The sequence below is a fragment of the Bubalus bubalis genome, chromosome 1 (genome assembly GCF_019923935.1).
Source record: "Bubalus bubalis isolate 160015118507 breed Murrah chromosome 1, NDDB_SH_1, whole genome shotgun sequence".
NCBI classification, from domain to species: domain Eukaryota; kingdom Metazoa; phylum Chordata; class Mammalia; order Artiodactyla; family Bovidae; genus Bubalus; species Bubalus bubalis.
Window position 1 is genome coordinate 43,818,110 of NC_059157.1, and position 20,549 is coordinate 43,838,658.

Genomic DNA, 20,549 nt, shown 5'->3' on the forward strand with positions numbered 1-20,549 from the left:
TGAAAAGACTTTCTGTCACCTTGCACTGTTTAGAGAACACAGCAAGGGGAGAGCCAGAATCCCTGCACGTGTAATAAGGAAGCACGGTCAGTTATTAATGGGAGGACTGGCTGCTTTCTTGGTGTAACAGCAGGAAAACAAGACACTCAACAGAACCACTGTTCCCAGAGGTCAAGCAGCCTTCACAGAAGCGGGGTTACATTATGTGGCTCAAAAGGCCTGATGACAGGTAGCCCCAGACCCTTGCAGGTCTCAGCCAGGCAGATCAAAGCAGGCTTGCTGGGCAAGTCCATCACACAGGAGAGTTTATGTGAGGCAGGAGGCGCGTAAAACCCCCAGGGGTCAGCATGCCCATATGATAGTTTAGCTGTAAGAACATCAATCCATCCTCAATCCATCCAATTAGAACTAAAGTATAATTACTGGGCTATTTCTGGCTATTTTATCTGCCTTCTTGAATACCATCATTAACATCAATAGAATTAACTGTGCATACCAAGAGGAGAATAAAAACCTGAAGGAGGTCAGCAGACGCTAATTCTTATGTTTATCATTTGAATCTTCATCTGCCTGTCAGTCAGCTCCCGCTGGTGAAGTTCTGTGGTGCTGGAGGGAAACACACCCGGGGAGCTGCTAAATCCCAGACTTTCTGCTCAGGGCCATGTTTTTAAACCCAACTTTGGAACCACCTTCTCCTTTCTCACAGAAAGCACATGGTCCCTGGCATGCGCTCCTGCTGTTCAGGTGAAGTACTTTCCCTGAACGTGGGATTACAATAACCATTTTCATTCAAACCCCTGGTCCCTTATGTGGCCAAGGCACCTCATCCCTTTGAGTCAGGGTTTTGTTCCATAACGTGGGCACAGTTTTAACCTCCCTGGGGAAAGAGCTGAGCTTTTGTGAGGTCATTTAAGATGAAAATAAATGAAATGATATTGAAACCTATAAAATCCCAAGATGTGCTAAGATCCTAATGGCCAATAACAACAACTTAATTGATGTACCACCCAGTAACATATTTTCAAGAGAAATTTCGTATCTTAACACAAGGAACAACTTGCTATGGGAGTTTCATGGACTTTGCGAATCCGCGGAGTCGTCCTACAAGGCATGGTACTGTCTGGGCACGGCACCACCCACTCTGTGTCACGTATCCACTGCAGCATCAGATTTGGGGGAAAAGAATAACCTGCACACATATAAGGAGAATGTAGCACATGCCCCGGGAACAGCGTCGACCTGCCGCTTCACCCTCTTGTCGAAACTCCACACCAGAGAAGCCAGGCTCGTGGTGGAAAAAGCAGGTGCTTCTTTGCATGTGAATCCAGACTTAGCTGGAAGGACAGGAAACACACGACAGTCTGACAGCTAAGAACTGCAGTCGTGTTTTCATCGTTCAAACGAATAGCCAAGTTGCTCGTTTCCTCTGTTTATCTTTTGGGAATCAGGTGAATTTATCCGCAGTGTGTCTTAGCACGACCCCTGTGTTCACCGCAGCACTAGTCACAGTAGCCAAGACCGGGGCTCACGCTGTCTGTCCATGCAGAGATGAGTGGACAAAGACGGTGTGGAACAGATATGCAACGGGACATTTCTCAGCCATAAGCAAGAGTGGAATGATGCCATTTGAGCAACGTGGATGGATCTAGAGATTATCATACTATGTGAAGTAAGGCAGAAAGAGAAAGACAAACGCCATATGATATCACTTATATGTGGAATCTAAAGTAACCCAGATGAACTTATCTATGAAACAGAAGCAGACTTACAGACACGGAACAGACGTGTGGTTGCCAGGAGGCTGGGGGTGGGCGTGGACTGCGGGTGCAAACTGTGACAGACAGGCTGGATAAACAAGCGCACAGGCAACTGTACCCAATATCCTGGGATAAACCCAGGGAAAAGACTTTAAACAAAGAATGTGGGCATGCGTGTAACTAACTCACTTTGCTATACAGCACAGATTGGCGCAACGTTGTAAATCAACTATATTTCAATTTTAAAAACCCCACAGTGTATCTTTGGACAAATATATAAAGCATATTCTATGATATTTGTAAAATTAATCCAGTTCCTGTTCTTACCTTGCAAAAACTTTGTTGCCTACATACGCACCTGTAAAGTTACAGTAAACAGAAAACTCCCCACTGTGACTGTCTCACACACACAGGAACTCCTGATAAATAGCTGCAATGATCTGAGAAGGCATGGATGGCTATGAGCGGTGCTATGAGCGGTGCTATGACCGGCCATGACCGGTGCTCACTGGCTATGACCGGTGCTCAACTATTAATACCTGACTTAAAAATCACCCTAGTATATTTCCTTAATTACTATGCAGTAAGTGTAACCAAAGGTCTGATAGGTTTTTTAAAGAGGACTTTAAATTGATGGCCATTGAGTCCAATATTTTCAATCCTGGGCTTTTTCTGGGTTGACCGAAGGCTCGTGTGAGGAAAGCCCTGGGCTGGGGCGGGGGAGGTGCGGGGGGCTTACGTTTGGAGGTCTCCCAGCGGCCTCTGTCCGATGGATGTGAGCAGGGGCTCCGGCCGGAGGGCCAGCTTGGGGGACGTCTTGGGGCTGGAGTCCGAGTCCCCGCTGTCCTCATCGCCCATGGCTTTGATGTAGCTCCCGCTCCTCATCCTCCTGCAGGGGATCTCGTCGTCTCTGCCCCCCGTGGGGCGCCCTGCCCACTCGTCCTGGGGCACCTGGGGAGAGCACACAGGGCGTCAGGGCCCCAGCTGCCTCCTGGGGACACGGCCCCCGAAGACACGGCTCGTCACCGGCACTCAGCACTGAACGTCACATGCTTCTTCATGGTCCGTCACTCAAATCCCAAAAGGATGTTCACATATAATCATTGTTTTTCCTCCTGTTATAAAAGTGACAAACGTTATGGGAAAAGTGAGAAAATGTTAGAAAAGTAGAATGAGGAAAAAACGTAGTTTCAGCACCTGGAAAAACCACTGCTAACACTTAGATTTATTTCCTTGTGGTGAGAAAGCAGTTGAACCTTGAGAAAACTGGACAAAAGAGGTCTCCAGTGTGGAGAGGAAGAAAGGAGGACAAGAAGGAAACCAGAGGAGGAAGCCCTGAGGCCTGTGAGTGCAGACATGGGGCATGGGTCATGGCCCCCACGCCGGGGCCCTGCACGCCAGGACACGCCCGGACCTGAGTCCCGGCACTCAGACCGTGTGCTGTCGGAGGCGCGCGTGCAGGCTGCGCTGCAGGCAGGAAGGACCAGGCCTGCACTCGGTGCTGACCCGCCCCCCAGGAAACCCGAGGTCCTCACACAGCACACACATCACAGGGTGTCTCCGCCATGGGCGCTCAGGGCAGAGCGGTCCCTTCACGCTCCACCAGCCGTGATGCTGACAAAAACCAAAACCGCATCAGGCAGCGGCCAAGTGTAGGGGGCTGTGTGAGTCCACATGCGCCGGCACCATCGCACGGAGCTATGTAGTCCAAGGACCCAGTGCATATGCTCTTCACGCTGGAGGAGGGAATCTCCCACCATGCTCTTTGTGGAGACAGGGGACGATGCAGTTCCGTGTTGACAAAGTCTTCATAGGTGGGGCTTGTCCTATGGTTAACGTTTAGAGACTTAAGTACACTCTCGCTGCGCTGTGCGTAGTTGTTCAGTCCTGTCTGACTCCTTGCGACCTCATGGACCCCAGGGAGCCTGCCAGGATTCTCTGTCCATGGGGATTCTCCAGGCAAGAATACTGGAGTGGATTCATTGTAAAAGGAGTCTTGCCATCTTTCCACATTAAAAAAAAAAATTTTTTTTTAATTGATGTTCAATTTATTTACAACCTTGTGTTAATTTCTGCTGTATAACAAAGTGATTCAGTTATACATATATACACTGTTTTTCATATTCTTTTCCACTGTGGTTATCACAGGATATTGAATCCAGTTCCCCGTGCTATCCAGTAGGACTTGCTGTTTACCCACCTGTAAACTTTAGTTTACATCTGCTAACCCCAAACCCCTAGTCCTCCCCACCCCTCCTGCCCGCCTCGGCAGCTGCACGTCTTTTCTCTGTGTCTATGAGCTTGTCTGTAGATGCGTTCTTCTGTCATCTCTCCAGTTTTGATGGGGCCACTGGGCTGTTCGTTACCGTCCCAGCCAGGGACACGCAGGGCTGGCCGCCAGGGCAGAGTTATCAGCTGAAAGCACTTTTTCTTCATCTTTCATCTTGCACACTGTAGCCCAGGGCAGGACGGATGCCCCTTCTGGGGCCCCCACCAACACGCAGAGAGCGGGCGGCCCTCAGTGAGGGTGAGCGCATGGGTACCGAGCCCCCCAGGCCCCATGGTGACGCTCCGCGGATCCTCCCTGCAGCCTGGGTGCGGAACCGGCCCCGACCCCGGGCCAGGCTGGGTCCATGAAAGACACGGAGACACACCAGCCTCACGTGGAAGAGGAGGGGGCTTCACAGGACAGAGACTCTGGGTCCTCACAGGCCTGACCCTCAGGGCGGCGTGGCCCAGGGACTCCCAGCTGCAGAGCAGGGCTTGGGGGCAGCATGTCCAAGCTCCCTACAGCCAGGTGCTGAGCGCCCATCTCCCAGCGGCTTTCAAGGGGATGGTGACCCTGGGGAGCCGTCCAGACCTGGGCAGGTGGGTGGGCACGAGACCACAGAGGGCAGTGCAGAGCTCCCAGAGACACTGCGGGAAGAAGAAGAAATGCCGGCAACATAGCCACTGGGGAAACAGACACAGGTTTACAGGAGTGGGGACTCTCGGGAGAAGAGATCAGGAGGAGAGAAGTCTGGGCTTCTCCAGGCTTCTCTCGCCTCTCTCCTCACGGGGGTCAGTTTCAGCAATCCCGACACACTGGAGGATGGACAAGGCTGTGGGACAGAGGCTGCCCCCTGCCTCATGCCCAGCAGTAACATGGGCCCACGCTTTATGCCACTAGTCGGAAGACTCGATCTGTGGGTGCCTCTGACCCAGCAATGTCCCCAGACAACAGGATTCGTGCCGGGGACTGTGAACTGATCATTAGGGTCAAAGGAGGAAACTGATAATATCTCATGGGGTGGTTGAAAATATCTACTAAACCATGCCATGGATAATATGCACAAGAACGAGTATTTAGCCAAGGAGAGATGTCCATGAGGGAGAGCACTTTTTAAACTTTGGACACCATGTTTCTACACTGTAAAGGCAGATGTGTGTGCGTGTGCATGCGTGTTCAGTTGTGTCCGATGTTTTGAGACCACATGGACTGTACCCACCAGGCTCCTCTGTCCATGGGATTTCCAAGGCAAGAATACTGGAGTGGGTTGCCATGTCCTCCTCCAGGGATCTTCCAGACCCAGGAATTGAACCGTGTCTCCTTTGTCTCCTGCATTGGCAGGGGGGTTCTTTATCTCTGAGCCACCAGGGAAGCCCTGAAAGACAGAGATGCTGTATTATGCATAGAAACACAGCCGGGAGGATGTGCAGTGATCACTGGGAGACAGTAACGGTGGGCTTTTCAATGATTTTTCTTTATATTTATATTTTCTAAATTTTCTACATGGACCATATATATTAATAACTATTGTAATAAAAAGTGAACTTATTTTTTTAATTTAAGAAAATTTAGTCCCAAATAAGAATACATTTCAGTAGAGCAGACAGGCATAAAATAAAGTGAATTATGGTTGAATTAGGGCAAAGAAGGAGGTGCAGAGGGCAAATAGGGAAGGAGCCAGAGAAAGTTGTTGACAGAGAGGAGGTGATCGGGGAAGGCTTCCTGGAGGTGAGGCTGGGGACTCTAAGTCACTGGGACTCGAGCAGCAGGCAGAAGAATCTCACAGAGGCTCCAGCTCCCCCACCAGCGCGCCGGAGAGGGGCTCGGCTGTGGGGGGGGCGCTCCAAGGAGGCTGGCGGGAGGTGGATGGGGAGGAGCCACGTGCCAGGGAAGACATGTTCCCACTGGCAGCTTATGGAATTTTTGTGAATCAAAAACATGCTTCTGTTAAAAAAAAACAAAGTAGAGATTTTTTTTCCCAGCAGCTTGTGAATTAACTAACAAATGAGATCAGCTTGTATATTTTTGTTCCTGATTGAAGCTGCCAATTTCTCAGTCTTTGACAGAAGAGATTTCAATATAGAAGGAGAGTAAACCAGAGTCAAGGGCAGTTGCAATGCTGATTCCAAAGCGTATATCTGCAGACTGTAAAAAGAACGGGGGAGTGGCACCGAAACGCCACCGGGCCTCAGTGAAGAACGCTTTCTTCAGCACATTACAGGGTCACAGACCTGCAGTGGCCGGCGTGAGGGTGGCCAGGGTGGACCCCAAAACATCAAGTCCTTTCATGGACGAATAAACTTCTTTTCACAGTATCCACAGCTTCCGCGAATCCATGTGTAATCTTTGCTGCATTTAGAGATAATTATTACTCTAATTTCCTACTTGCTTAGAGCACTGAGTGACATTTACAATTTCTGAATAGGCATCTTCTAAAGTCGAGGTGAGTGTAGATTTCAGTATCTCCTGCTTATTGCTTGAAGAAGACTTCAGGCTGCAGATTAAAATGTCCTTTCTTCCTTTTAAGCAGCATGGCAAAAGTACAAGGGCTGGGGTTTTGTAATAATATTCTCTTTCGGGTGCTGAAACCAAGGAAGAAAATGCTATTAAACACTAGGTGTCCATGTGGGGACATGTCTTCTCCATTCAGTCCACAATTTTCTTGTTTTGTTTTAAACGCACGCCAGGCACATTTGCCCTGGGAATATAACAGAGCAAGACAGCTGGGCTTCCCAGTTCCAGGCTGTCACAGTGCAAGACCATGGGTCCAAGTGGGGTGCCCTCGAGAGCAGCCTGGACATCTGTCTGGGGCAGCTGTGATGCCACACACTGGGGGGACGTGGCCGGCACCCCGGGGGCCAAGAAGCAGGACGCAACCCCACCCCGTGGAGGATCAGCTGCCGTCCTGTGTGATCCCACCCTTTGGAGGGCAGGCTCCAGTCCTGTGTGATCCCAGTGTTTGCCTTCCCATCTATGATGACCCAAGCTTGACTACAGCTCTTTTCTGTATGTAAACCACAGTGCTCTTGGTTTCCTTTGCGCGGTGTCACTGATGGAGGGAACTGTGATGCGCTGCTCCACCTGGAGGGTCAGAGCAGCCTGCGGGTGGGCCTCTGAGACTCCTTCCTCGGGTCCAGATTAGCGGCAAGTCTTCACCCAGAAACGAGCTCCCAAATTCTCCCCTTCCCTCTGGACATGTCTGTCAGGGACCAGACGATTTTATATTAAGATTCATGTACTTATTTTACAAGTGACCTTCCTTTTATTTCTCTGTTTTATTAGTGTGTGGAAGCTTTTTACATGGACCTGAGCCTGTGCACTTGAGCCTTGAACGACGCGGGAGTTGGGGTGCCACCCGTTCACGCAGCGAAAAGTCGAGCATAACGTGCAGTCAGCCTTCCATGTGCGGTTTAGAAAAACCATCCATCTTTACCAAATGGGCCTTTTCCGGTTTCTGCCTCAAGCACTTCAAAGGCCTCAGGCCTTGGGTGCTTCCACATGGCCTGAAGTAAACGCTGACTTCTGACCAAGAGCTGAGGGTGTGGGTCAGCTCTGAGACCGACTTCTCCACACCCCGTCTGAAGTGACCCCACCTCTGTCCGGACGCTGTCCCCCTATCCCAGCACACGGGGGCAGGGCCGATGGGAGTGACGAGTGTCCAGCACGTGGACTGACCCAGGAGGCTGCGACCGTTCACTGCATCACCGCCAGGTGCTGGTTTGGTCTCGGGCCTGTGACAGGCAGGCGTTTGAGAAATGTTGCTGAAGTAAATTCTTCATTGACGAATGTTGGGGTTTGAGCATTTACCGTGAGCCTGGTAAATCTCTCTGCCTCATTGACTGCATACACATCAGACGCTGTGGTTAGATTCGAGAGAGTGTAAGAAAGGCCCTTGGGAAACCGTCAGTCACTACAGAAACGTGTAATATTGTGTGGGTGAGCATTCTACTTCATTCCGTTTCACCAGTTAAGAATGACAGGGCCTCCGTGTGACTGAATGTTCGCAGTGGGAAGTCGGAGAGGAGCTGACTCGTGGGCTGGTGCACCCGCCGCCCTCAGCACAGAACCCACTGTGTGAGTAACACTGGGAAAGGCAGTGTCATAGGCTGTATTTCTGTGTGCACTCGAGCTGGGGCCAGGGGACCTCATCAGCTTCATGAGTGACCTGGGGGCAGGCTGCTCACGACCCACAGCATTTGGAGCCCTTTCCCGTGAAGGACGGTGGGGCAGGCTGGGTGCCCGGGGCTGGGACGCTCAGACCTTGGCAGGGCTGGGTATTGGGGGCAAGGCTGAAATGCCCTTCCAGCCTGGGGAAGCCTCCATGCTCACAGTGACCCTCAGCTCCATGTCCTTCTGCTCATCTCCTCCGACAGCTCCCGGAATGTCGGGCCGGGAGCTCTTCCCCCAGCAGACCCCAGACAAGACACTGCAGCATGGTCAACACACATGTGGAGGGAGACCCTGGTCACCGGAGGGACCCCGTGGGTCTGGACCACCAGTTGGGCAGAAACAACAGAGACAGGAAGGAGGGACAGAAAGTGAAGGAGGCAGGGGGAGATGCCAGGGCCCAGGATGGGAGAAGGGGACCAGAGCTGGTGCTGGTCCTGGGCTGCGTGACGCTGGAGGGGGGCTGCACTGGAGGGGTCAAGGCCCACGTTCCCAGTGTGCTCCTGGTGTGCTCCCAGTGTGCTCCCGGTGTGCTCCCAGTGTGCTCCCGGTGTGCTCCCAGTGTGTTCCAGGTGTGTTCCTAGTGTGTTCCAGGTATGTTCCCAGTGTGCTCCAGGTGTGACAGAGGCAGCTGCCCCCATCTGTCCTCCCACCCGGGTCGGGCAGCCATCGTCCACCTTGTGTCCCTGGAACTCAGGGCAGGGCGTGACAGGGGGCATCCGCTCCTGAGCTGACCAGCTGCACGTCACCCACCTGGTCAGTGTGACATTCATTAAAACTCTGACTTTAGATGCTGTGTCTGCTGATGGAGGAAACAACCAAAACAAGCTCTTTCAAAGAATAAAACTTCAGAATTTTCTTTCAATTCTGTTGTCTGCTTTGACCTACTTAAAAACATAAAACAGACTTCCTCTAATGTTAACTACGTATTCTGTACAAACCAAAGGTGAAAACAAAATACAACACTTTTGCTCACCTCCAGATTTCTCTAGCTTCTGGTGGAGAAAACAAAAAGAGCCTATGAGCAATTATTTCTCCCCTCTGTTCTTTTAAATCTTACTCCTACAGCAGCAGCTACAGACAGACTCTTCCACTCCCCTGCCTCTGATCTGGCTGGGAGGATTCCCAGGAAGTGCAGTGCAGTCAGCAGGGAGCCTGGGAGGGCTGGGGCTCCAGCCCCCCGGGACACCAGCAGCCTGGGGAGGGGTGGGGCCTGGGGCACTCCAGGTCTCACATCTCCCATATTTATCACAGACCTTTACAGATGTTCAGGCAAAAACTTCCTATTTATGCATTAGCAAGGACTTCCTGGTGGCTCAGTGGTAAAGAACCTGCATGCAATGCAGGAGACCTGCGTTCAATCCCTGGGTTGAGAAGATCCCCTAGAGGAGGGAATGGCAACCCATTCCAGTATCCTTGCCTGGAGATTCCAAGGAGAGAGGAACCTGGTAGGACATGGGGTCACAGAGAGTTGGACACAACTGAAGGGCATTTAGCAAGTAACTACAAGTAAAATTTAAGTCTCTTAAATATTAATATTTTAATTAATATTAATCAAATATTACTATTTTAAAATAAAATGAGCAATATTATTTAAATATTGCTATTTAAATCTATCTGTCTCTTTGAATAAATCTGCCTATTAAAGCAATCTGATGAGCACATTTTCCTTTTAAACCAGATCCACTGGGTCATGGAGCGTGCTCCAGGTGGCGGTTGGAATGGCTAACGCAATTCCAATTCACAGCCACCTGATGCCTGAGAAGAATCACAGTTGCTTATCTGCCTGGTTAACTGACATTCTGACAGCTCAGCCAGCAATCAGACGCTGGCGATCAGATGGTTACTCAGGATTCCAAGAGAACCTTTCCAATCCCCTGCACAGCCTGCATGACCCATCGAAGGGCGGACTGGAATGCAAATTACATGTGCCCTGAAGGAAACTTCAGGTTTCAGAGCTTTGCTAACAGCGCTGTTAGCTGAGAGAAGTAACTGCAGAGGCCTCTGGAAAAAAGAGGGGGCCTCTTGGTGCTGGGCTCCCCTCTCATTTGGGCACGTGTGGTTAGGAGCCAAGAGGACAGGAAGGGCCCCAAACAGAGAATTCCGAGGTCACTATGTCCGCACCTGCCCGTGCCTGTTGTTGCCTGTGGTGTGTTTCACCCACACCCCAGAGAACAGATTCGGTTCCTACAACCAGGCTCCCTGACATATCCAAGGTTTAAAGCTGCTGGCATGGGGAAAGCTGGTGAGCTCATGCAAACTCATTCCTGGGCCCCACTGGCCGCTTTCAGATGGGGAAACGTTGCTGTGGGTGCACACGTTGTGGCTGTCACTGGATCCTGCAGCCTCAGAGGCCCCCGGGACTGGCCTGCTACACTCCAGGTCCTCCCAGGATGCTCCCACCATCAGCCTGCAGAGTTGGGATGACCCCCTCGCCTGCAGAGCAGGGACACCCCCCCTGACCTGCAGAGCCCGGACGCCCCCCTGACCTGTAGAGCCTGGATGCACCCCTCACCTGCAGAGCCCGGACACCCCCCCTCACCTGCAGAGCCAGGATCCCCCCACTCACCCGCAGAGCCCGGACGCCCCCCTGACCTGCAGAGCCCGGACGCCCCTTTCTCCTGCAGAGCCTGGACGCCCCCCTGACCTGCAGAGCCCGGACGCCCCCTTGTCCTGTAGCACCGGGACCCAGCCCTCACCTGCAGGTAGTGGCAGGGCCGCAGCGGCGGCTTCAACTCTGGGGGCCCGGGCGGCTTGTCCAGGTGCAGGGAGCTCTTGCGGTAGGCCTCCTTGGCCTGGCTCACGGTGAGCGTGGACCAGGAGCTGCGCTTCATGTACTTGGTGTCGGGCGTCAGGGCCAGGCCCTCGCAGGCCGAGCACTTGACGTCATTGTTGCTTTTGGAGGTTCTCAGCGAGAGGTCCCCGAAGGGGCCGGGCAGCGCGTCGGGGTAGCAGCGGGCCAAAGGCTCTGCGTGGGGCCGGCCGAGCGCGCTGGAGGCGCGGCAGGTGCTGTCACTGTCCAGGTTGTCGTCTGAGCCCCACCAGCTGCCTGGGCCCCCACGCGGCCGGCCCTCCACTTTGCGCTCGCGGCTCTTGCTCCGCCGGCCGTGCTTGGCGTGGTGGCCGTGCGCGTGCTCGTCCGCCCTGCCGTCGGCCCTGGTGCCGTTGACGTGGCCTTTGGACGAGCCCTCCAGGGAGTGGGACTTGGTGAAGAGCTTCTGCACCGAGTGCACCAGGTGCCGGATGCGGCCGGGGCTCTCGCTGCGTTGCTCGGCTGCCGCGGAGGCGCGCTGGTACTGCAGCGTGTGGAAGCCGTCCCGGTGCAGCGGCAGCTGCTTCTCGAACTGGTCCAGCAGGTTGGCCGGGATGCGGTTGATTTTGGCGCCTGCGTGGGCCACGGCGCAGTCGTCCCTGCTGTCATAGTGGGAGCTATAGTGCATGCGGGGGAAGGTGCTGCTGGACACGTGGTCGCCCAGCACCACAGGCAGCATCACGCAGTCGGAGTGGATGGAGGTCCGCGGGGAGCAGCGGTGGTGCTCCAGCGGGCAGCTGTCGGCAGGGCTGAGCAGGTAGGGCGGCCGCGCCTCGGGGCCGTGGTGCAGGTGGCCTAGCTCGCAGTCCTCGGGCGGCGTCAGGCCACATGTGTGGCCAGAGCACAGCGGCGGGTTCCGACTCCCAGATAAGCCCTTCATAGTCCTCGGTGCGGGGGAGTACCTCTCTTCATTGAAGTGCGGAGTCGGGGACCATGAATACTGCTGGTCTGTCGAGAGAACACAGAAGCTGGGTCAGACGTGGAGCAACCCGGAGGGAAAGCCTGTGTGGACACCCCTGTCCACACGGGGACTGTTTTTATCCCGGGACCACTCCTGATATGGACACTCAACTTAATGGTCATTTTTTCACACCACATGGACAGCTCCAAAGTCCAGGAGTATGAAGGAGAGTAACCACTATTTCCCAGGGTGGTTCTGCAACTACAAATACTGAATGTCTAAAATGGTCATCAGGTCTTGACAGTAAGATTTGGTGGTGTTAAGCAAACAGTTTGGGGGAAAAGAGTTACACTGACTAGATTTGAGTGCTGTAGTTCAGTTTAAGAAGTTTGAGGAATAGCACCAGCTACTTAAGCAGTGAGATAGCTGGTGGGCTGATGCGCCACACGGAGGGTTGGCTGTGAGCTGCGTAAAGCCACACACTGGTCATGCAGGCAAGAAGCAGAGGTGACTTTCTCAAGGCCACCATCCAAGTCAATATGAGGATGAAGCCATGATGCCCTGATTTCCTGTTTCACACTGTTGATTTTGAGCTCTACAATTCTACTCAGAAGAAAGGTTTCATTTTGTGAGTGGTGCTACTGTACGGAGAGCCTCGAACCACCAGAGCTGACCTCTGCAGGATGCTGGGTTTGCCAGGGGGAAGGCTGCTCAGCCCAGTGGTTGGATCGGGGCCTCGGACATGACTAGTTAGGTTCTGCCCCCACTGGTGCAGGACTCTAGGTGGGCTTCCATGTCCTCAACAGTGGAGGTCCAGGAGGAGGGCATGCAATGGTTACTCTAGCTATGTTACCATGATTGTGGTTACCATTTTCAACTCTCTTGGGTCAGAATTCATGAAGTTCAGGGTTTACTGGGCTCCAGGCTTTGCCCCTCGCTCTACCTCTACTTCCTGCTGTCCTAGGATTTCTGCTTCTGTTGCTTCCAGCTGGCCATCAAAGAGGTGCAGGAGATACAGACTCCAACACAGCACACTATATGCATACGTAATGTGTATACATAATGCATATATCCACACATAATATGTATACATTGTACACGGTATGCATATAATATATATATAGTAAATACAGACTTTATAGTATATGTGTGCTGTGCTGTGCTTAGTCGCTCAGTCATGTCCAACTCCTTGCAGCCCCACTGACTGTAACCTGCCAGGCTCCTCTGTCCATGGGGATTCTCCAGGCAAGAATACTAGAGTGGGTTGCCATGCCTTCCTCCAGGGGACCTTCCTGAGCCAGGGATCAAACCAAGGTCTCCCACATTGCAAATGGATTCTTTACCATCTGAGCTACCAGGGAAGCCCATTATAGTATATACTATATATATATATATAGCTTCCTCAGTGGCTCAGCAGGTAAAGAAATCTGCCTGCAATGCAGGAGACACAGGTGACGCGGGTCTGATCCCTGGGTTGGGAAGATCCCCTGGAGGGCATGGCAACCCACTCCAGTATTCTTGCCTGAAAAATCCAATGGACAGAGGAGCCTGGAGAGCTATAGTCCAATGGGTCACAATAGTACATAGTAAGAATATATGATATATAATGTAATACATACAGAAAATACAGACCCTAATATGTACAGGCATGCTGCAGTCCATAGCATCACAGAGAGCTGGACACAACTAACTGAACAACAACAAATGTGTAAGGAAGCCGATTCTATTACAGTATGTAATATACACAAGTGGTGTAGTTCAGTTTAGTCGCTCAGTCGTGTCCGATTCTTTGTGACCCCATGAACCGCAGCATGCCAGGCCTCCCTGTCCATCACCAACTCCCAGAGTCCACCCAAACCCATGTCCATTGAGTTGGTGATGCCATCCAACCACCTCATTCTCTGTCATCCCCTTCTCCTCCTGCCCTCAATCTTTCCCAGCATCAGGATCTTTTCAAATGAGTCAGGTCTTCGCATCAGGTGGCCAAAGTATTGGAGTTTCAGCTTCAACATCAGTCCTTCCAATGAACAGCCAGGACTGATCTTTAGGATGGACTGGCTGGATCTCCTTGCAGTCCAAGGGACTCTCAAGAGTCTTCTCCAATACCACAGTTCAAAAGCATCAATTCTTTGGCACTCAGCTTTCTTTATAGTCCAACTCTCACATCCATACATGATCACTGGAAAAACCATAGCCTTGACTAGATGGACCTTTGTTGACAAAGTAAGATCTCTGCTTTTTAATATGCTGTCTAGGTTGGTCATAACTTTTCTTCCAAGGAGTAAGTGTCTTTTAATTTCATGGCTGCAATCACCATCTGCAGTGATTTTGGAGCCCAGAAAAATAAAGTCAGCCACTGTTTCCATTGTTTCCCCATCTATTTGCCATGAAGTGATGGGACCAGATGCCATGATCTTAGTTTTCTGAATGTTGAGCTTTAAGCCAACTTTTTTACTCTCCTCTTTCACTTTCATCAACAGGCTCTTTACACAAGTGTATAGGTAATATACATATTCATTTATAATATGCAGAAAAAAAGGCTCTATTACAGTATACAATATGTATATATAATATAAATATGCATACACAGGAAATAGATTCTATGATCATGTATAATATGTACACATAACATGTGTATGTAATACATATATATAATATGCACATATAGTATATAGTATGCATATATACGGGGCTTCCCTAGTGGCTCAGTGGTAAAGAATTTGCCTGCACTGCAGGAGACATGGGTTTGACTCTGGGTTGGGAAGATCCAGCCTTATAATTACTATAATCATTCCCATCAACACAATTTGATATAAAACAATTCACACATTCGACATTATAAACAGTTTTTCCTTCAAAAACTCTCAACTCATTCTGATTTCTGGCCAACAAAAATGCATAGGGAGAATGTGTGCATGCCCATACAATATATCTTTGTTCATTTAAAGGTCTATGTAAAATCACAGGTGCCATTGCAGCCAATGCTCTCCATAGTTCAGGCTTCATGGGACCTGTTCCATTGAAACTCACTAAAGGAGGAACCCATCCATTAACAATTCTTGCCTGGAGAATTCCATGGACAGAGGAACTTGGCTGGCTACAGACCATGGGGTTGCAAAGAGTCAGACATGACTGAGCAACTAACATGCATATAATACACCTAGGGAATAGGTTCTATTACCATGTATAATGGACACATAACATGTATATATAAGGCATATATTCATACATAGTACACATGTATAGTGTCTAGTAAGGATCCAGTACACACAGGGAATAGATCCTGTTAGAGTGTATAATGTGCACACGTGACAAGCATCTGTGATGCATACACCCCTACACAATATGTACATGCAGGGAACACAGATGGGGTGGCGGGCCCCCTGAGGCCACTGGCCAGCCCCAGCCCACTCCAGGCCCAGCAGAGGCTCCAAGCCCTTAGGAGACCAGGGGAGCCTGGCGCCCCGCGCTGCTGGCTCGTCTCTCAGCCTCAGGGAGCATCCTGCACTGGGTCACACCGGCGGCTGCTCTTGCGGGTCCTCTCCATGCCCCGCCCCCCAGGCTGCACGCTTCCTCCAGGACTTCTTCTCTGAGACCTGGCGTCAACACCACCCGCCTCGGCTCAGACAAGCCTGGGACCCCCGTGCGCTTGTCCAGACGGGGACAAGAAGGGCACCCTGTCAGCGCCAAGGGCCTCACGCTCTCAGGAAGGAAGCTGACTGAGCCTGACCCCGCCTTGGGGTCCAGCAACCCCCCAGGGCCGGGGGCCCTATCCCCCTCCACCAAGAGCATCCCGCTTTCTTCACTCACAGACCTGCCCCGGCACCACCTCACGAGGCGAGGACCCATGCTCACAGAGCCACCCACCCTGGCCCCAAAGGTGCCCCCCCGGCCACCAAGGCAAACGGGGAAGAAAGCAGACAGACACGAGGTGTCTCCCCGATGGCCACTGACCCAGTTCTCTCGATGACCCTGCAGGAGAGGCATCTCCAGCTGCCAGGCACCGGACCAACGATGCCTGTGGAAATGGGGCGGGACCCTGCAGGCCCAGCACACAGGCCCCTCCACGTCCCCCGTTCTCAGCTTGGAGAAAAGGTTTTAGGCTCCCAGGCTTCCCCGAAGCTCAAAGAGCAGAGTCAGCAGTTACTAGCTGGGGAAGTGAGGGAATTGCAGAAAAAGGAAAACGTCCTGAAGAAACGAGACGAAAGATTCAATATCAGCGCAGTGATAACACAGGGTCCTGGTTGCTCCTCAGGGATGGATGTGCCATCTGACACATATCTTGGGGCCATTCTGCAGAAAACAAGACCCCTGCCTGGGTGGAGGGTGGTGACTACAAGCTCATACCCCAGACCAGCCGGAGGTTGAGGTTTGAGGCTCCTGGAGTGTCACCCCTCATGTCCAGGCCGTGGTCTGAGTGTGCCCTCATGCCCAGGCCAGCCAGGAACAGGGATCTGAGACACCATGGTCTCGGCTGGGGTGTCCCCATCAGTAACCTGTCTGCTCCTGAGTCCAGGAACAGGGATCTGAGATGCCGTGGTCTCGGCTGGGGCCTCCCCGTGAGTACCTGTCTGCTCCTGAGTCCAGGAACAGGGATCTGAGATGCCGTGGTCTCGGCTGGGGCCTCCCCGTCAGTACCTGTCTGCTCCTGAGTCCAGGAACAGGGATCTGAGATGCCGTGGTCTCGGCTGGGGCCTCCCCGTCAGTAACCTGTCTGCTCCTGAGTCCAGGAACAGGGATCTGAGACTCCGTGGTCTGGGCTGGAGCCTCCAGTCAGTAACCTGTCTACTCCTGACTCCAGGAACAGGGATCTGAGACTCCATGATCTTGGCTGGGGCCTCCTCATCAGTAACATGTCTACTCCTGAGTCCAGGAACAGGGATCTGAGACACTGTTGTCTCGGCTGGGGCCTCCCCGTCAGTAACCTGTCTGCTCCTGAGTCCAGGAACAGGGATCTGAGATGCCGTGGTCTCGGCTGGAGCCTGCTGTCAGTAACCTGTCTACTCCTGACTCCAGGAACAGGGATTTGAGACTCCATGGTCTCGGCTGGAGCCTCCTGTCAGTAACCTGTCTCTGCTGACTCAGGCCTCTCCACGCGCTCGGCCTCACTGAGCATCTGGCACCACCACGCTGGCCAACACCAGTGTGGGCTCCAAGGCCCTGTCCCAGGCTCCACAGCTGCCACCTGTCAGGCTGGTCCAGACTAGGGGACGAGTGATAAAAGGGGACTCAGCTTCCCTGATCCCAGGAACTTGGGGGCGAGACGTCTACCAGGGAGTGCCTGCTGGCAGGAGAGAAAGCAGAAGTTTCCCAGGGATGCCGGGGTCGGGGCGAGGCTGGGCATGGTCTCCTGGGGGCAGCATGGGGTATCCCCTGTGCGTTCACAGCACAGGGTCTGCGATTCCGGGCCTGGGGGCCCTTCACCCCCTGGCACAGCCTCGCTCCATCCAGCATGAGCCGCACCGTGGCCTCGAAGGAGTGGCCATCCCCTAAGAGCTACACAGCGCCTGCCCGTCTCAACGGCCAAACTGTAACCGGAAAACTTGAAATATTAGGAAGGGATATTTCAGGTTCCATTACATTTTAACACAGTTAAAAGCAAGTTTTCAAAGGAAATTCAGGGTTCAGCTAGTAAACAGCATGACCGTGTTCTGTAACCTAGACTGTACAGCAGCCTAAGTTGTCCTATTATCGCCTGCTTTATTTTTCCATTAACGTGTAATTTAATACAGTTCTAAAGTTGCTCCATGCTAAAGAGCCAACCCATTATTGCTCCACACACACATCACGTTTCTGCTTAATGTTCAGCCTGCAAGCGACGCTATGGCTGTGGCTCCATAAATGAACAGCATCAAAGAGAAAAGTTTAACTGAAATGAATTAAATTTGATTTTGCCACATGTTGATAACACTGTCATTTCCCCTGAGTTCAGGGACTGAATTTCCTGGTGTACGCGTGGAAACTTACACCTTACCTCTCAAAAATGAAGCAATAGCAACACACTGTAATAATGTCCGAATGGAATAATAACCCACCGTAAATCATGTCCGAATGGAAAGGTGATGAGGACTTAGAGTGCAGGTTTTTTTTTTTTTAAGTAAGTCTGCATAACATATAATAAATACTGAGGGGCTGGTAATTTCTCTTTGTGAAAGTAAGGTAACAAAACGTGGAAGCATCTTGGTTTCCTCATCTCCAGCTATTCACTGAACACTTTTTTGTTATTAAGCAAAAGAAAATAGCAATTATCATCATTATGCATTAACTATCTCCCCAAATTCACATGAGGATCTAAATGCACATTTTATGGCTGGATTTCACAAGACAGTTGGCATGCCTGGTGAAAAACACATTCTGAGTCGTGGAATTAACCTTTTAAAATATGGCTAATGTGATGGAGTGCTCACCATGCTGGGTCGAGTCACAGACTTTACCCTCCTGGAAGCTGCCCCCAACCCGGGAGCTGTGTCCACCACAGGCAGAGACCAAGGCTCACAGGGCAGGTGGGCAGGGCCCCAAGGGGGCTCCACACACGCAGACACACACGTACACGCTCACATCAGAGCTGCGTTGGACAGAACCCTGCATCCGGCTCTGGGCAGCTGATGACAGGGAGGGTAGAGCGGGGTCCTCTGTGCCCTTTCTAGTTAAACCAGGCTTGCAGGTTCAACATCTAGCACAGCCTGAGCCACCCAGGCTGGACATGCACTGCGGCGATGGGCCCAGGTGCTTTGGGGAAGTCTGGAGCCTTGCGCCTGCCCCACCCCTGGGTGCAGAGACCTGAGCCCGGAGGTCCTTCCCCGAGGACCCTCTGCTGGGAGCTCGCTCACACCCGAGCTGCCTGCACTGCCCTCTGATTTCGCCCCCCTCAGGGGAAAGACAGACTGTCTGCTGTGTCATCGCTGCTCCCTCACTGAGAAGGAGAACCCTGTTGGAGGAGAAATCTCGCTGAACCAAAGGGAAAGAACAATCCAAGCAAGACAAAATGGAAGTGCAAAAACTTCCTCCAGTGAACCGTGGTGGTGCTTGCTAAATAAAGAAGGACATCTTTTCCCAGATGAGTGAAACTTGCCAACACTCCCTCAGAAATCTCAGTCGGATCTGGGGCGAAGCAGTGCGCCTCTGGTTGGTCCTGGAATTGCCCGGCTCCCTGTGCTTCCTGGCCCTCCCTGACTCCCTCCTTCCCATGGCCCCCCAGACAGCACCAGCTCAGCCTGCCTACCCACGGGGCTCCTTGGGAGCTTCACTCGCCAGGACCTTGCAGCAAAGAGCTGGGCAGGGGGGACAGTGAGAGAGCCGGTGGGCCTGTCCTGAATTTGCTGTGTGAGGTGTGAAAGATGGGGCCATTGTGTCAAAAACGAGCCAGTTTGAAACCCCTTTAAAAATGTTTCCTCAAAAATTAAACCGGGAAGTTCCAGATTTTTATGCTGACAACTACAAAACATTGTTGAAAGACATTAGCGATGCTCTAAATAAATGGGAGGCTGCTCTGAGCCCTCAGAAGAGAACGTACAGCGGAATCTCTTGGCTATACAGCAGAAATTAACGCATTGTAAGTCAACTGTACTTCAATAAAAAATAAAGATATCTCATATTCATAAATTGGAAGAACTAACACAGTTAACATGGGGATATTCCCCCAATTGATGTACAAATCCAACTCAATCACCACCCAAACCCCAACTGGATTCTTTGTGAAAATTCAAAATCTGATCTTCAAATTCATATGGATAGAAAAATAAAACTAAATCTAAAGCTAGCAGGAGGAGAGACAGAATGAAGCTCAGAGCTGGGATAAATGAAATAAGAAAGGATACAGAGATATATGGCAGAAAGAAACACAATATTGTAAAGTAATTATCCTCCAAATAAAAATAAATAAATTAAAAAGAAACAATACGGAGAACCAATGATACTGAAGTTGGATCTCCAAAAAAAAAAAAAAAATCAGTAAAATTGACAACCCTTTAGCTAGACGGAAAAGAAGAGAAGCACTCAAAATCAGAAACAAAAGTGGTGGAAGACCTAACCTTATATAAATAAAAAGGATTGAAAGTAAAAGTCGTGTCCGGCTTTTTGCAACCCCATAGATTGTAGTCCGCCAGGCTCTGCTGTCCATGAACTTCCCCAGGACAGAATACTGGAGTGGGTAGCTTTCCCTTCTCCAGGGCATCATCCCAACCCAGGGATCAAACCCGGGTCTCCTGCATTGTAGGCGGGTTCTTTACCAGCTGAACTACCAGGGAAGCCCATAAGTGTACTATGAACAACTGAATGCCAACAAATGAGATAACCCAGATGAAATGGGCAAACTCAGAAACACATCAATCACTTTGAGAAGAAACAGAAAGTCATGCCAGAACTACAAGGCAGAATTATGCAGCAGGGCTTGCCACAGTGAATTCTCAGCAGAATTTACTACAAGCAGGGAGATGGAATCAGGAACCAGAAATCACCCAACAATGAGAAGTTCAGCACCAGATGGCTTCAGGGGTGAATTCTACTTAACATTCAGACAAGAATTAGCACCAATCCTTCTCAAACTCTAACAAAAAATTAGTAGAGGGAGGAAGACCTCTTAACTCACAAGTCCAGCATTACCTTGATATGGCAGCCACATAAAGACATCAGAAGAAAAGAGTT

General features: G+C 51.3%; 1 protein-coding gene across 7 annotated transcripts in view; it reads right to left on the reverse strand.

Annotated features, from left to right (window-relative positions):
- DLGAP2 (DLG associated protein 2) overlaps positions 1-20,549 on the reverse strand; it is a 635,944-nt gene that overhangs the window by 76,839 nt on the left and 538,556 nt on the right. For all 7 annotated transcript variants that reach the window (XM_044939120.2, XM_044939128.2, XM_044939133.2 and 4 more), the window contains 2 exons: positions 10,893-11,953; positions 2,497-2,708 (listed from right to left, as the gene is read on the reverse strand). In XM_044939120.2, the coding sequence (XP_044795055.1) occupies positions 2,497-2,708; positions 10,893-11,953 (1,273 nt within the window). The remainder of the gene's footprint in view (positions 1-2,496; positions 2,709-10,892; positions 11,954-20,549) is intronic.